The 15,738-nt window shown below is 46.4% G+C and overlaps 4 protein-coding genes across 4 annotated transcripts, besides 1 other annotated feature; 2 read left to right on the top strand and 2 right to left on the bottom strand.

Annotated features, from left to right (window-relative positions):
• Window positions 1-4,063: 4,063 nt before the first annotated feature.
• Window positions 4,064-4,108: a sequence feature (GA-rich).
• Window positions 4,109-5,492: 1,384 nt separating this feature from the next.
• TSTA_090620 (APSES transcription factor StuA) lies at window positions 5,493-7,557 on the top strand (the record flags this gene model as incomplete). Its single annotated transcript, XM_002478741.1, has 4 exons — window positions 5,493-5,760; window positions 5,814-6,011; window positions 6,058-6,190; window positions 6,243-7,557. The coding sequence occupies 4 exons, from the start codon at window positions 5,493-5,495 to the stop codon at window positions 7,555-7,557; spliced, it is 1,914 nt and encodes a 637-aa protein (XP_002478786.1).
• Window positions 7,558-8,504: 947 nt separating this feature from the next.
• On the top strand, window positions 8,505-9,498 carry TSTA_090610 (uncharacterized protein; the record flags this gene model as incomplete). Its single annotated transcript, XM_002478740.1, has 2 exons — window positions 8,505-9,262; window positions 9,315-9,498. 2 exons carry the CDS (start codon window positions 8,505-8,507, stop codon window positions 9,496-9,498), a joined length of 942 nt encoding a protein of 313 aa, XP_002478785.1.
• A 95-nt stretch (window positions 9,499-9,593) lies between these two features.
• Window positions 9,594-12,285, bottom strand: TSTA_090600 (DUF803 domain membrane protein; the record flags this gene model as incomplete). Its single annotated transcript, XM_002478739.1, has 2 exons — window positions 9,594-11,471; window positions 11,521-12,285. The coding sequence occupies 2 exons, from the start codon at window positions 12,283-12,285 to the stop codon at window positions 9,594-9,596; spliced, it is 2,643 nt and encodes an 880-aa protein (XP_002478784.1).
• Window positions 12,286-13,765: 1,480 nt separating this feature from the next.
• On the bottom strand, window positions 13,766-15,689 carry TSTA_090590 (Patatin-like serine hydrolase, putative; the record flags this gene model as incomplete). Its single annotated transcript, XM_002478738.1, has 3 exons — window positions 13,766-14,936; window positions 14,986-15,547; window positions 15,620-15,689. 3 exons carry the CDS (start codon window positions 15,687-15,689, stop codon window positions 13,766-13,768), a joined length of 1,803 nt encoding a protein of 600 aa, XP_002478783.1.
• Window positions 15,690-15,738: the final 49 nt, after the last annotated feature.

Here is a 15,738-nt window from a genome sequence, read left to right as displayed (position 1 = left end):
ATTAAGTGCTAGTTTCTAGTTTGTCAATAGTACATGTGACATTAATAGACTGATTTGCCAGAACCGTGATTGGATTGGCTGACATGTTCAGGGTATGGTTGTCTACCATGATATGATTTTAATTACGTATTCAATGCTAGAGCATGTGTAAACTGTGCAGCCATTAGCATGCTAGATGTCATGTCATCGGTGATCTGAAAGTTTATGCATGTAGCCGAAGCTACCTACATAGACAGGCATGAACGATCTCCTTATCTGACATGCATACCCTAAGCAGTAACATGCTCCGTTCCTACCGAGCGCCGCTCGGTGCTTGAGACTTTGAGTGTTTGTAACCTGAAACAATGAATTGTCATGTAGCTGCCAGATATCTGTATGTAGTCTGTAGCCGGGTTTACGAGGGTCTTAGATGGATGTACCTGCAGGGTATAATGTTTGATTGTACATTCTAACCAGTTCACCGGTGTTTAAACTTGTTCTCACGTCAGATGACACTAGTAGAAAAGCAGTGGCACAAGAATCCCAAATCCAGCCGTGGAGTCATACAGCTGACGCATTCTGTAAAAGGTTGATTGTTGAGGCTCGATAAGCAATGTCATCGCGATTCTCGTACATACATACGCAGCACGTATCTAGTACGACCAGATATCAGCCCTAGGTCTTGCATGCGGAGAGCATAAGCTCATAACGACGATAATAATAGAATCGGAAAAAATAAGAACCATCGAGCTCCGGAACGTGATCGCGGTGTGAAATCAATATTCAAAGTCACACGAGGACAAGGTATGCTAAGGTCAACTGTTTCATATAGTAATCAGAGCTGACTCCGACTGATCCGAAATTGTCCATCAGTCACCGAGCAAAAAGCAAACAACAAAAAGCTGAAGATAGGGCCAAATTTATTTCCAATCTCCCCCAAAAAGGCAAGTGTCAGAGAAATCAGAAAGAACGGTGAGCAACTGATCTAACACAAGAGAAGGAGGATAACGTTACACATACACAAGCAGCGAGGAGCGATAGCCAAAAAAAATGATGTGACATTAATTGGATGACCACCTACCATACTAAGTCAATTTCCACGAAGATCATTAGATCTTGGTTTCAGCGGCAAAAAAAGGAAAGGAAAAGATCACCCCAAGATGATTTAGTTGGGAAGCAAGGGGATAAAACCGGTGGATGATGGGTTACACGGGCTTGGCTTGTAGGGTGCGTCTTCGTCTAAAAACCTACATGATGTATGTCTAGGTGTCCCTGTTCTTACGGTTTACATGCATATATAAACGTTCCTTGTAAGAGCGGTGAGGAGATAAAAAAAGAAGGTTGAGGATTGATGAAGGGTTTGTGACTGATCATACGTATTCTGTTGTATTGGATAGGCTGGGTAGATGAGAAGTTAGGGTTTGGGATGGCACGGGTTCAGGGTTCTTCGTCATACAAACAAAGTAGTTAGTATGTACTAATGACTTTATACTTTGAATGACTGTTTCATAACGTCAAGGGATTGACTCGTTACCTATTGTTTCCGATAGCCACTGACTGTGGATTAGCCTCGGCGCAAGATCAAAAAGTCTCTTGCAAGTAACTCCTCTATATGAGTAATGCCTACAAGTCTAGAATTCTCAAAAAACCTTCCCAGTCCTTCTTCACCGAGTATTCATCACCCAAAAGGAGAGAAAAAGAAAAGAAGGCTAATTTTATAGTAAATCGCATTTTTCTGCGTTGGTCACTTGTGAACCAGTGGCCTCCCTCCTATAGAGTCAAGCGGCGAAAGGCTAGAACAGAACCCTGCTTTGGCGGATCCCCTGTCTTCGCCCCACAATACGTACGGAGTACATAGACTAGAACAGGGTCGTTCCCTGTCTGGTGTATGAGATAGCCGAACCAACAGGATCACCCATTTTGGATGAGTTGTAATCTATGTTGGAGTTGACAGAGAGATTAATTTGTTCAAGTCAAGCGATAATTTGAGACCATGCCACGGCGGCAAGTGAAACAGCTCAACTAGACTCAGTTCAATACACAAATCAAATCGTGTTTCATCTGACATCCTTACTGCTCAATACAGTCGTATGATTGGTCGGTAATGATCGTCACATAGCCGCCCAGCAGACAAGAAGAGAACAGACAGACTAGGAATAGGAACGGCCGACCATATGTCAAGTACGCATACTGCATACCCTCGTGGCATTGCCATTCACCTAGTATATATCACTACTTATTAGACTGTTGACCTTCCAGTCGTACGTAGACAATTACCCGAATAAGGTAAAAAGAACGAAAAGGGAAAAGCAGTGTCCTTCCCCAATGTTTTTCGATTCCGACTAAGGTTTACTTTTTCTTCTTGTTCTATCAACCAATCAGGGTTGTGTCTGGTAATGTCCCGGGCTCTCTCCCCTTCGAATCAGCACCGGATTTGCCCTGACCGCTGGTTACTGGTAACCCTAATGGCTTGAACGCGGGGAGGTCCTCGGAAGGGAAAACATACAACATCCCATGAATACACTGATATAACGATGTTCTCCAGGATAAAACTTTTTACTGCAGGATCACTGAATACCAGCATCTACATCGAACACACTACGTATACAGATACAGACAGATCGTGATGCACGATGCGGTTCCGCCGTCGATCAGCCGTCGGCCTAAAATATCTCGTACTCTGTACATATGCTCGTACGGAGCAGTATCTATATTAACAGCTGACTAACATAAATGCGTAGTAGTTAACTAAGTTAAGTACTAACTAAATAAAGATGGCAGTATGAGTAATATTCTATTATTTCTTTGCAAGAACCACACATGGTACGTCGAAAGATCGTGTTACAAATAGCCGGTGATACAAGATGGTAACTTAATTACCGGATATACTAGATGATACACTCCGTTCAGTGCAGGTACTCTGCGACTCAAGAGTACAGTAGTTGCTAGTAATAAATACCCCTCAACGCCCCGAGTAAAAGCCCGATCCAGCCCAGCCCCGGCCCGTTCAAGCATCCCTACGTAACCGTGTAACACGACATATATTACTGTTCCGTGAAGCTGATTCAGTTTCCTAGCCGAGGATGTACTGCCAGTGTCTGGTGGTTGGTTGTATGGTTAATTTGTTTGATTGTGCAGGCAGAGATTAGTTCTGACTGACAGTAGTAAGGCTGCGTTTGCAGCAAGTGTGTGCGTCCACTTGACGAGAGCTAGTCCGTGCCTCTACAGCCTAGATAGCGTCGTTATCTCCGCTGCCAGTGTCAGCGTTCAACTTGCAAATACGTAGCGAAGAAACAAGAGTATCTCCTTACCTCAGCCTTGCCATCACATCAGTGCTAAATAGTCTGTGGCTATTGGATACAAGTACGTCCCCCATACGGCATAGCGGATGACTTAGTATCCGAGTTAGGGTTATCTTTGTCCAATGGCTCCCGTCCGACTAACGCCATCCGTCCAGACAGACAACGCATCTTGAGGGTTTTCATACGTGGTCGTATGTGATTTTTATTCTTTAATTGTGCTATTTATTTAGAGATTCGAAGTCTAGTCTTTGATTCTTGAGAGCAATCTCCACCGAGTTAAGAGTGTTCCGACCGCGCCCGGATCGTATTGACTATTTCCACATGTATGTATCTGTATTTCAGTATTTTACGACTAAAACAGAGCTCAGACCAAAAAATAAAAGATCGACTGGTCTTTTCCCTGTTGGGTTTCTGCTTGATACGATACGCTCTGTTACTACGATAACCAACCACCCCACCTCTCTTATTATTCTGTCTTAGCAGTTCCTCCTGCATGCACTCGACCAAGGGGGTTCCCCAGAAGCACAGATACTTTTTTTGTCCTTATGTTTCTTAGCAGCATCATCATCTTCTCGCTTCGGGCACTCTGATGTGATATATTCTTCTCTTTTTATTTTTTTTTTTTGCCATATCCCCTGTTTCTCTTGCCTTGCTTGACACTTTTGGCAGCTGCGTCCTGCCCGCCTCGTCTGTTGCTGCTGCTCCTGCTCCTGCCCGCCCGCCGCCACAGCCGAAGCTTCTTTCCTCTCAAGATCATTCATCTCAAGTGACCTCCAGCCTCTTCTTCTCTTCTTCTCTTCTTCTTCTCTTCTCTTCCTCCCTTCTCTCACTGTCTTTCTCTCAATCTGTCTCTATTCTCCCCACTTCCCATGTATTGATTGATTGATCATCGATCCACTGGATTCGTACATCCAGTTCCTCCTGCCAGGGTACGCTCCATTTTTATTTTCGTCTCTTCCTGATTCCGATTCCATCTGCTCTGGACCCTAATCATCCCTTCATCCAAGCCATCTGATTTTTCTGCTTGATGTGTTTCATTTAATATCTTTATTCGTCCCATTAATCTCGCCTTCCCGCTGTACATGCATCTACCCTACCCTACCTACTGCTCCACCGTTCGTGTTTTGCGCGGTTGTTTTGCGCTTTCCATTGCAGTTTATTCACGACTTACAACTGAAACAAAGAAGAAAAAAAAACATCGCCGTCTTTGATTCATTATTGTTGTATTGCCTTGTCATCCGTGTCCATATGCTCTTCAATTCTTCCAACTTACCCGCATCATAGAAAACTCAAACCCGCCGATAAGAGGAGCCCCAAGGAAGAAGAGTCAAGGGAGCTGCTACCCCGATTCTCCCCTCTACACGACCGCTACGACCGTTACGACTTGCGCTTACGATTACTGTCGTTTAATCTCTTCGTTTTGTTTCGATACATCGCGTGTTCTTGCTTGTTTGACGAGCTATAACTTTGACTCGCATCGTCACCTTAGAGTTTTACTTGCCCTACGAGCCATCGTTACCGACTTTCGATTCACCATTCGGCCTGCCAGTTTATTGTCACCACGAACAATAGAGACGAAAGTCCGAGTTGGCAAGAACAGAGGACTTGACTTTACGACTTGAATACGAGAATTAACGCCATCTCCGTGTGGTATATACACATATATACATATTCTCAGGCAGCGCAGTGTGATTTGTTTACGAATGTCTGCTTATTTGCGCGCTCTTCGTCACGATACCAAGGAACTATAGCGTTGAGAACGAGATTCTCCGCAAGGAAAAACAATCAATCCGCCCAAGAAAAGTCTTTTTTTCATTGGCATCTTGCGATTTTTTGCACTGCTTTTCAGCGTTCACGTCACGAAGACACGGACTTACTACGACCCGTCGATTATACAGCATTGCATTGATAAACCATCTGCATTTATACATACGTCCAAAGGAACGAAAAAGAATTTTACCCTGGACCCCCAATATATTTAAGGATATAACTGAGTTTCACAAAGAAGCCGAAAAGCTGGAGCTTCCGTCGATTACCCAAGTTCATACTCGTGGTTCCGTCGACATACCTTGGTTCAATCCTCAAGAAAAACCTAACTCAGTCAGATTACCATCTGTCTCTTTTCGACCAGACCTACCTCGCGGTACCGTGACTGACTCTGAACAAATATACCCTTCGTTCCCCCCATCTGAGACACCAGAAGACCCCAAAATGAACCAAACACAATCATACATGGACGTACATACGTCTCACTTTTCATCGCCTCAACCCTACGGCTCGCATGGGGCTACTGCAGGAGGAATGGTGCCATACTCGCACTATCAGCAACCACCGCCTCTTCTCCCGCCGGGATCTGCTGGGTACCCTTCGACTCCAGGCTCATATTCTTACCCATATTCCAACGGTGTTGCCTCGACTACACAGCCTGCATCGAACTCTATTAGCAGTCAGGTACCAGCTCAAATATTGCCGTTACCAGGTAAGGATCGTCAATTTTTTGAGTTTAGATCTACTTGCTAATGGTATCTTTAGCCATGACTACCCACACAGTAACGCCACATGGATATGTCGGCGGGGCAACCCCGGCTCAACAAAACGCTGTTCATGATCCAACCGGTCAGACTTGTCCACCAGGAGCAAAGCCCAGAGTAACAGCAACTCTGTGGGAGGACGAGGGCAGTCTATGTTATCAAGTTGAAGCTAAGGGTGTATGTGTAGCCCGACGTGAAGGTGAGTATCGATTGTCCTGGAATATCGAACATGGCTAATTTCTTAGATAACCACATGATCAATGGTACCAAGCTGCTAAATGTTGCTGGTATGACTAGGGGTCGTCGAGATGGTATTTTGAAAAGCGAAAAAGTCCGTCATGTTGTGAAAATCGGCCCTATGCATTTGAAGGGTGTATGGTGAGTTGAATGATTATCGAATTATATGGGTTATATATGCTGACCGATTCAGGATCCCATACGAGAGAGCCCTCGATTTCGCCAACAAGGAGAAAATTACTGACTTGCTATACCCATTGTTCGTTCACAATATCGGCGGTCTTTTGTACCACCCAACCAACTCTAACCGGACCAACATGGTTGTTCATGACTCGCAACAACGCAGACTGGAAGGTAGTCAGAGCGCCCGAACCTCTCAAGGACCTCAAGCTCCTGCTCTACATCACCATCACTCTATGAACGGTTCAGTTCCCACTCACATGTCACAACCATCGACTTCTTCTGTGGCACCTCAAGCAAACGGTGGCCGACCAGAAATGAATCGCGCTCATACTTTCCCCACTCCTCCAGCCAGTGCATCCAGTTTGATTGGCATTCCTAACCAAGGTAGTACCTACGATTGGAACAACCAGAACATGAATTCCACTGTTCAGACATCCCAGAACGTACCGATCGACAATGGATTGAACAATACCAGGTCAATGCCCACGACCCCGGCCACTACGCCACCAGGAAATAATCTGCAGGGCATGCCGCCGTATCAAAACCAACCGGCTTATGACAGCACCAAGTCATACTACTCAGCGGCTCCTTCATCACAGAGCCAATACGCCTCCCAGCCTCTAGCTGCACACTCTCTTACCAGCTATGGTCAGCCCATAATGAAGGATCTTGGTTCTTCGGGTGGAAGACCGCCTCTTGGTCCTGGTGAGCAAGACCATGATGACAAGGTTGACCGATACAACCAACCCAGTGGTCAAGTTACAAACGGTACGGGTGAAGAAGAGAACGGCCAGCAACAGGAGCCCGAGTACGTTCAAGACAATGTCGCTGGATCCTATGCCAACCGCAACTCTTATACCTACACGGCTAATCCGTCTGTCTCTTCGCTCGCTGGAGACCATTCTCAGCTGGGTGGATCTCCTTCGCATCAGAACGGAAGTGACAGGATGACACCACGTACTGCAACCACCAACCCACCGCCACAATGGACCCAGGGCTACAACACCCCTCCAAGGGCTCTACCAGCAGGCAGTATTTCCAACATTGTCAGTGACACGCGGGGAGCTCCCAATGGCGATTCGTATGCTCCTAGCACTGCATATGCATCAAATTATTCCGGATACTCGTCGGTCAATGGGTCATCGATGGGCTCCAGCAAAAGAATGCGAGATGATGACGACGATCATCTGTCGCGATCCGATGGCCGTGATAACGACTACGAGACGAAGCGTCGCAAGACTTTGACCGAACCCGCCGTTGGAAGTGCTTTTATGCAAATGCAGCAGCAACCCGTTCCAGCAGGAGGAGTGATGCGACGCCGATGATCCAACAGCAAACCATCGACTTCATTATAATCAGTCTAATCATGACCTTATTTATGGGGAGCACAAACCCGGGTCTACTAATCAAGAACCGGTCTTCCGTTTACACCGTTTACATTTCGTCAGTACTCTCTCAAATGAAATTTAGAGGGCAGATTTCCTATGAAGTTATTCCATGTTGGCGTTTTCTCTTTGAGAGTTTCGGCTTTATTTCTGTTAGTTTATTGAAAGTCTGGGTGATGGATGTGTGACACGATAAAACGCTGAGTATTCACCGATACTGCCTTGATCATGTCGATGGGATTTACTATTGTCAAATTTTCGTTTGTTTGTCTTTTCTCTCCTTTTCCTTTTCTGGGCAAGTCTCTGACTTGTTTACTTTAACGACCATGATGATACGAATTTCCTATGATGTCTCTCTCCATTGGGACTTGATGACTTGATTGTGTGAGTGTTTTCTTTGCTGTTTTATCTTGAAAGACGTGATGTGATGATTGTGAAGATGAGACGAGATGTGCTAGTACTAGGTTATAAAGATACCGAGTACCTAAAACTCCATTCTTTATTCACTCTCCTGAATTAATTAAACGATTGTAGGTCAGATTGTGAAGTAGAGTATCCCAGATAGGAAAAACAGAAACAATAAGGGTTCAAGTCTTGGCAGAACCGCATTCTTCATTCAAACTTTGGTTCGGGACATGATCCCTTCTTAAACTTCAATTTCAAGTGGCCTCTCTAGAATCATGTCCTTATGGAGAATTGTTTAGTCGCGTTTGCGATATACAGAAGATTTGGATCCTTGCGATTACGTTGCCAGGATTATCCATTGTTTGGATTCATCGGATGCACAAACATTAGATGACTGAGAGTGGCACGTTCAATCAATCCAAATCTTCAAGGTCCTACAACTAACAATATTCCCGAAACTTCCCTCGAGACACATCATCAAAATGAACCCTCCCGCAAAAAGAAGCGAAACAAACCCCAAACCCAAAAACAAACATATCTTCGACCCCTGGAACTCCTCATCAACAGGCCACCAACGCGCCGAAAACCCGTATTCGAGGACGACGGACTGGCGTGATACGAGAAGAGACAAATTGGCTAGACAGTTTCGCTTTGCTTCTAACAATGGAGATGATGGATCGTTGATGAGGGATGGGGGAGGGAGTTATATGACTGAAACCAAAGCTGATGGAGGAGGAGGGGGAGGAGAAGGGGAATGGAAATGGATGTCAGCGCAGGAAGCGAAGAGGAATGAATTACGTGTGAGGGATATAAGGCGATATATGGGTGGGATATCGAAACCACCACTACAGCCCTTAATGACTACAACGACAACGACAACGACAAAAGAAAAACTCATTCTTGAGCCTGACGAGTCAGACCCTAAGAACAGGAAAGTGAGAGAGGAGAAAGGAATATTCACCCATCTAACATTCTACATCAACGGATCCACATATCCTACAATATCAGACCATAAGCTCAAACATCTCCTCGCCGAGGAAGGGGGGAATATCTCTTTATATCTTGCTCGAAAGTCAGTTACACATGTTATTCTAGGCTCGTCTGCTACCAGCAATATGTCTAGTGCTGGTACTGCCGGAAGGAAAACTGGCAGATTACTAGCATCATCAAAACTGCAAAAGGAGATTGTAGCAAAAACGAGCGGGTTTGGGAGGGGGGTAAAGTACGTTAATGTTGAATGGTTCGTTCCCTTAATTCTCCTATTTATATGGATGATGCTGATTTGGTGGTAGGGTTATTGAGAGTATCAAAGCGGGGAAGAAGTTACCTGAAGCTAGGTTTTCGCCATCTACATTTTCATCTATGAGTAGACTAGGAAATTTTACTCGAGTGGGAGTACCGGCTGGACAGAAGAGTGTGTATGATACGTTTAACAGGTCTACTACTACGACTAAATCTATGGATGAGATGAGTTGATTCGTACAACTCATCATCAATGCCGTAAATTTATAAAATCACATTCAGGGTATATGTACATGATCATCAAACTCTATATGCCATCGTCATCATAACTAAATAAATGCCCCATCGCGAACTAATCGTTGCGTTCCAGCATCATTGCTTGCACCACTACTCGTGCTACTATCGCTGTTACTTCGTGGACTTCTTCGTTCACCCGTGATATTTCGACTATCACTGTTACTACCAGCCGTGTGGTTATGTCCAGGTCGTCGATAACTATCCCTATACCCCCGACTGGCGGACGGCGATGGTGGGGAAGTTGTTGATGATGAAGGTAAAGATACCACTCCGAATTCGGCGGGGTTGAAGTCATTATCGTCGTTGTCTGCGCGACGACCGCTTTCGGGTGAATAAGCGGGTGGTGGGTTGTCCCGCATCGGGACCGGGACGTGGACGTATTCTGAGCTTGGGTCTTGGATTGGACTGGTTATGTCTGGGATTGGAGGGAGGGGGTCGTTCATCCTCATTTTACCGGATGAAACGGACGATGGTCCGGTATTCTCGTGTGTAGTGGGGAGAGAAGGGGGAGGTGGTGACGAGATTCGACGGATTGTGTGATAGCCACCAAATTGTCCAGACTGAGGACCGTGGCCGTGTTGTTCATAATAGTGATGTGTATCTTCGTATGCTGGGAAAATCGTTGTTGATATTGACGATGATGTCGAGACTTGGTGGGGTCGGGCAGCGTTATACTGCCTCTTGACGTCTTCCAAAGCCTGATCTATAGCGGAATCAAACATCTCCGGTGACGATGAACGGATTATTTTCTCATCAATACTTTCCAGATCATCTTCGTCGTCGTTATCGTGCTCCATATTTGATGATTGCGGATCTCCCTTGACGAGTCCCAATCGCTCTTCCTCGGTAGCAGCTTTCACTGCACGCCGATAATCTGACAAACCCGGTCCTTTCGGCGTTGCATTTCGCAAAATCCCACGTCCAGGACTGACTGGAGAATGCGGCACATTCTCATTCGACTTCTTACGTCCAAACAATGTCGTAAACGAGAATTGCCGTCGTGCATACTGTGTTGGTTCAGGTGCGAGGTGACTATTTCGAACTGGTGATCGAGTTGGCGATGAATCTGGCCGCTCATCTGCCCAGACTATCGACCTGGGAGTGTTGCTGCGTTCTCGGCCAGTGTGAGGTTGGAAAGGTGGTTCCAAATGTCCATCATTGCCATGATAAGCAGTGTCAACATGTTTGTTCTTTTTGTTAAGAGCGATTTCCGTCAACGCCACTGGATGTACAGAAGTCTGCGGTTCGTCATCATGCAACTGTCGCCAGTGAAGAGGAGTATGTAGGATGGTAGATGCCCGACTACGAACGTCGCTCAAAAAAGAGTGGTTACCACTAGGCGTGCGAGGAGGCGTCCTTTCTTCTTCAGTAGGAAATCGAGACATGCCCAAAGGCGGATGAGGTGTTCGAACAGAGCGGTTAGATCTAGGTGTCATGACTGGATGGTCTCCAATAACCGTCTTCCGCCGTCTAAGTCCGTCCCATTCCACGATTTCGTTCTCGGCTGGTTCGCTTAACTGGTCCTCGTGTTTCTCTCTGAAGTATCGCTTTGCCTCTTCCTCTTCCATCTTTTGCCTAGAAACGGAAATTCGGCGAATGATTGCTGCTGCTCCTCGGATGGCATCTGCCTTTGGTTCAATTTCAGACGCTTCTTGCTCGCCGACTTCTCTGATCTGATCCAGATCTCCTTTAAAGACGGCTGCATCGGGAACATCCTTCGCAGATTTAGACAACTGCAGCAAGACCACGCCCGAACAAATGGTCAAAAAGCCCATTACCATAGTCACTATAGCCATTGCAGAACCAGAGAATCCTTGGAACAGCACAGCCGACGTGGCAATAGTCGAACTGGTGAACATGACATAGTAGGTAGGAGTGACGAGGGCGGCGTTGAAAATATTCAAAGCTTTCTACAATCATGATTAGTATATTTCCCGTAAAATGAAGACAGGTACTCACATTAAGATAGACAATCTCGGTCAATAGCGAAACAATGACAAAAACAAGCAGCACATATAAAAACCAGTGTTTGAATTGCGATTCTCCTCGAATCTGTGCCAGAATCGAAGCTCCCAACCCCTGGGTTGCAACCACACTGAGACCACCGATCAAACTGCACACCGTGATATAGACAAACATGCTCTTTTTTCCGTAGCGGGGACCAGCCCACAATGCCACAAATAAGCAGCCCACTATAATTACTCCAGCATACGTCAAGAATCCTGGGGCAATAACAAAATGCTGCATTCCCTGGATATCGGTGACTGAGGCTTGCTCAGGGGCGTTCAATGCGATGATGGTTGCACCAACGATACAATTGAAGCAACCTATCTTGCCAACGAAACTCAACCGTTCTTTCAGGAAAATCGCAGATAATACTGTAGTTACAACGACGGACAAGGCTCCCATGGGAGTGACGAGGATAGCATCGACGAAACAGTAGGCGACGAAATTGCAAGTTTCGCCGATAATCATCAGAGTCATTCCAAGCCACCACCAGAGGTTCTTTAGATATCCATATCCCTCGCCTGCTTCCTCATTGTATTTGACATTGGCTTTCAGCAGGCCAACCTTTTTGATAACGAACGACACACCGATGAAAAATCCCGAGGCGATAGCAAGTGTGATACCGATCGCCTTGTATACTGGAGGCTGGGAGGACGAGGATTCGGTGCGAGCGTACAAGACCTGGGCCTGGTCTATAGCCGCTGCTGTCATATCCATGACAGCGGAGTGCGGCCACTACCGGCGGTTGGATAAATTCGAGTGGGAGCCGTTGCAAAGTTGAGGGCTATAGACGTATCGCCAGCGATATTGACAAATTCAAAAAATATTGTAAAAAAAGGGAATCGACAGCGATCAGTTTAAAAGTATCCTGTGTATCCTTAACCCATATGTTCTTCGTCGAGACCTGTCACATCTACCACCTGCAAGGCAGGTTCCGGGCGGCTATACGTGCAGATCAGATAGACCGGGAGACAATCCAAAGCGATGCGATGACTGAAATCACAGAGCAAGTTGACTGAATATACAGCGCTCTTTCCTTCTTTTCTGTTCAACTTCAAGTCGATATGCTGGATTATCGATAAGTGGATGGTAAAGGTGATACTTCGGCCGCAGTCGTACAGTGGGGAAGAAATCGTTCGTATCTAGACAATTGGCTGTAACAGCTGACGAATAGTCAAAGTCGCAGGTTCTGTTTGGGACGATGAGACGAAATATGCCGAGCGTAAGGAGGCGAAGAACTGAATCAACCGATTGAAAAAGAAGTTATAGCAAGTTGTTCCGCGGAGAGGATAAATGGGTGAGAATTGTTCGTGGAGAGAAGAAGTGAAACAGAGTGTGTCAGATCGTTAAGACGCCGAGAGGCTGTACCTGTACGTACGACGTCGTGCTCAGGCAATCAGGTGTCGATTCTGTAACTTGACTCGTATACCGACTGCATGAACAGTTCGTACGGAGTAACTCGTTAGTAGGATGTTCAGATCAAAGAGGAATCAAGAAGATCGATTTATTAATTGATCCCCCTTAAGTTAAGCCTTACGTAGCTTTTACTGCCAACCACCTTAACTTCCCCAAAGTCTAGACATGTTCCTGTGGTGATGATTCAGCGATATAAGGAACATTACATCTCCGCTAGACTATATTTGGGTCTATGGATCCACTGTTCCCGCCTTGGGTCAATCACTGATTGGCTGGTTTACGGCGTCTGATGTCGCCGATTTTTGCTGATTGGTTGAATATTCACGTGGCTTGTGCGATCTTTTCCTTCTTTGAGTTTCCCAGCCACATTTCTCCTGCACGCTTTACCATTTCTGGTTAAGTCGTTATACAGCCTCGATGGGTCTGACCAATGAGAGGGATCAACATTTTAATTTCCGATGGTGATTGTGATTCGTATCCGATTTCTATGTAAGGCACATCGGTCAGAATCTGGACTCGTTGATCCGATGACTGGCTCTAAGCTTTAATGAGAATGGGTTGGACCTTCGTATACCCTGTTATCATTATCTAGATACATTGGAAAATGTGCAGCCTCAAAACACCAACACCATCATAACAACCTGTGGTATCACAAATGCAGTTTATGAGGCAGTAAGCAGGAAAAAGTTCATAAAGTCACTGACCAAAATCATCAGGTCGTAGCAGACATTATACACGAGTTAAAGAAATAGGCATCTTATCGAAGTTCATACGGCGTAGATCATCGCACGTTATACGTCGGCTTCCGTAACTTATCAACCACTGGAGGCCCGTCGACTGGATACGGCGGCCGGTATCCTCCCACAGGAGCCTGTAAAGGTCGAGGGGGTGCTCCAGGAAGAGGCATTGTAATTCCAGTACTGCCCCCGTCATCAGGATACGGAATCGGCGTTTTTGGTGGGAGTGGCGGAGGTACATGGCTCTGTTCCAATTCGCCACTACGCCGCGGTGAGCCAGAGGACGCGCTGGGTAGGTGCTCACCAGATCGGCGTGGAGCATTCACATCCGTGGGCGATACGAGGTGGTTCTGGTGTTCTAAATCATCGGGACCCATGATAACAATCTTCTCATCCAATACCCGAGGAGGGGTATTGGCGGGGATATTCATTCGATGTCCTGCAGGAATCTCGTCCGCGGGCAGTTCAATCGCCATGGGGTTAGAAGGCGGAGGAGGGGCCACAACGACCGAAGCGGGAGGCGCTGACTGTTGCGGATCAGCCAACGTAGACCCTGCTCCCGAGCGCGATGCTAGACGGCGATGCATCCTTTCAATCCTTGCCAACTTCGATGCAGCATCCAATGTCATTTGCTGTACATCCGGTTTTGAGAGGTATCGACGTGTGTTTGTGCTGATATCAACAAGACGATTCCATTCGTTCATCCCAAATTCACCAACCCCAACTTCGACGTTCAATCGGTAATAGTTCTCTTTCTTCACGTTACGCTTTGCCAGATGTTCCGAAAGCATCTTCTGATGGATATCCTCACACCCCTCGATTTTCGAAATAAGTCGTCGTCGAGCTTCGGCAAAGGTTCCTAGAGCGTCACCAAAAAATCCTTCCCACCACTCATGTTGCTGATGGTTTGTTCCCGATGGGCGCTTTCCAGTGCCAACACTGACAAAGACACCGAGTTCTCGGCCGGGCCACTCATTTACAACGGCTTCGTCAAGGGCTTGAGGAGCGGGGTTGAATGTGCCAGCACCTTCGTCAATGAACACATATTGACCGATTTGAATAGGTTTGAAAGCGAGACCTGTGGCTGAAGTAGCGCGACCGGCCTGCCAGATCGTGCATTCGAATTCGGGAGGCGGCTCTCTTCTGGAATCATAGGAGCGTAGCAAAACTGGCGGCGTGCCTGGTCTTGAGCCTTTGTACACGGCGGTCACAGCACTGGGATCGCATCAATAAAAATTCTCAATGTCTAGGAGGAACGACTTACGTTTTGGTGCGGAACTCTCGATTGTCATAGAGGGCGGCGTCTGGATTCCCAAATCTAAACCCGTATCCAGCGAAAGAAATCGAATTCCTTTGACTTGTTGGTGACGGTGGCGCGCGTGACGTATTGGTCGAGCTGAAGCTTGAGCGACTCAGACTGCGCTGAGGCACACCCTGCATCGGACTTGCAAGCTCGAGAGTACTGTCATTTCCTTCCGATTCATAGACTGTATGCTGACGAACACATTGCCTAATAGCCTCTTCAAGCCTTGATGCCTTAAAAAGCGTCGACCGATAGGGTATCCCCGCTATCGTCTTATCGGTTTCGAAAACTTTCTTAGTCATGCGAACGTATACCTCTTTACACGTTTCCAAATCTAGTCGCAGTCGGCCCAGCATGATAGCAATCAATCCACCGGTTCCTGTACCGACAATCAGATCGAAATAGTCGCATGGTTTCGGGATTTGGTCTCGCCGCGGCGCATGTCCTTCACATTCGACATAGGTTCGGTACATCAACTCTTGTAGCAAAATAAGCATAGAGTAACCCCGTACGCCACCACCGTCTACAAACGCAAGAGTTAGTTTTGATAACTATCAATGCAGTAAGAGTCAGAGAATAAAGTATAGGTTCGCACCTAACGACAACACTCTTAGAGGCGGGCCTTTTGTCGTATCTTTCCGCCGTAGCGGTGTGTTGTTTTCCATTTTGTATTTGTATTGATGCAGCAAAAGCTGCCAACCACTGAGCGACCTC

The sequence above is a fragment of the Talaromyces stipitatus genome, genomic scaffold, assembly GCF_000003125.1.
Source record: "Talaromyces stipitatus ATCC 10500 scf_1105507295527 genomic scaffold, whole genome shotgun sequence".
In the NCBI taxonomy this organism is placed as follows: Eukaryota; Fungi; Ascomycota; class Eurotiomycetes; order Eurotiales; family Trichocomaceae; genus Talaromyces; species Talaromyces stipitatus.
The sequence above is the reverse complement of the archived record's forward strand: the minus strand, read 5'-3'. Positions and strand labels throughout refer to the sequence as shown.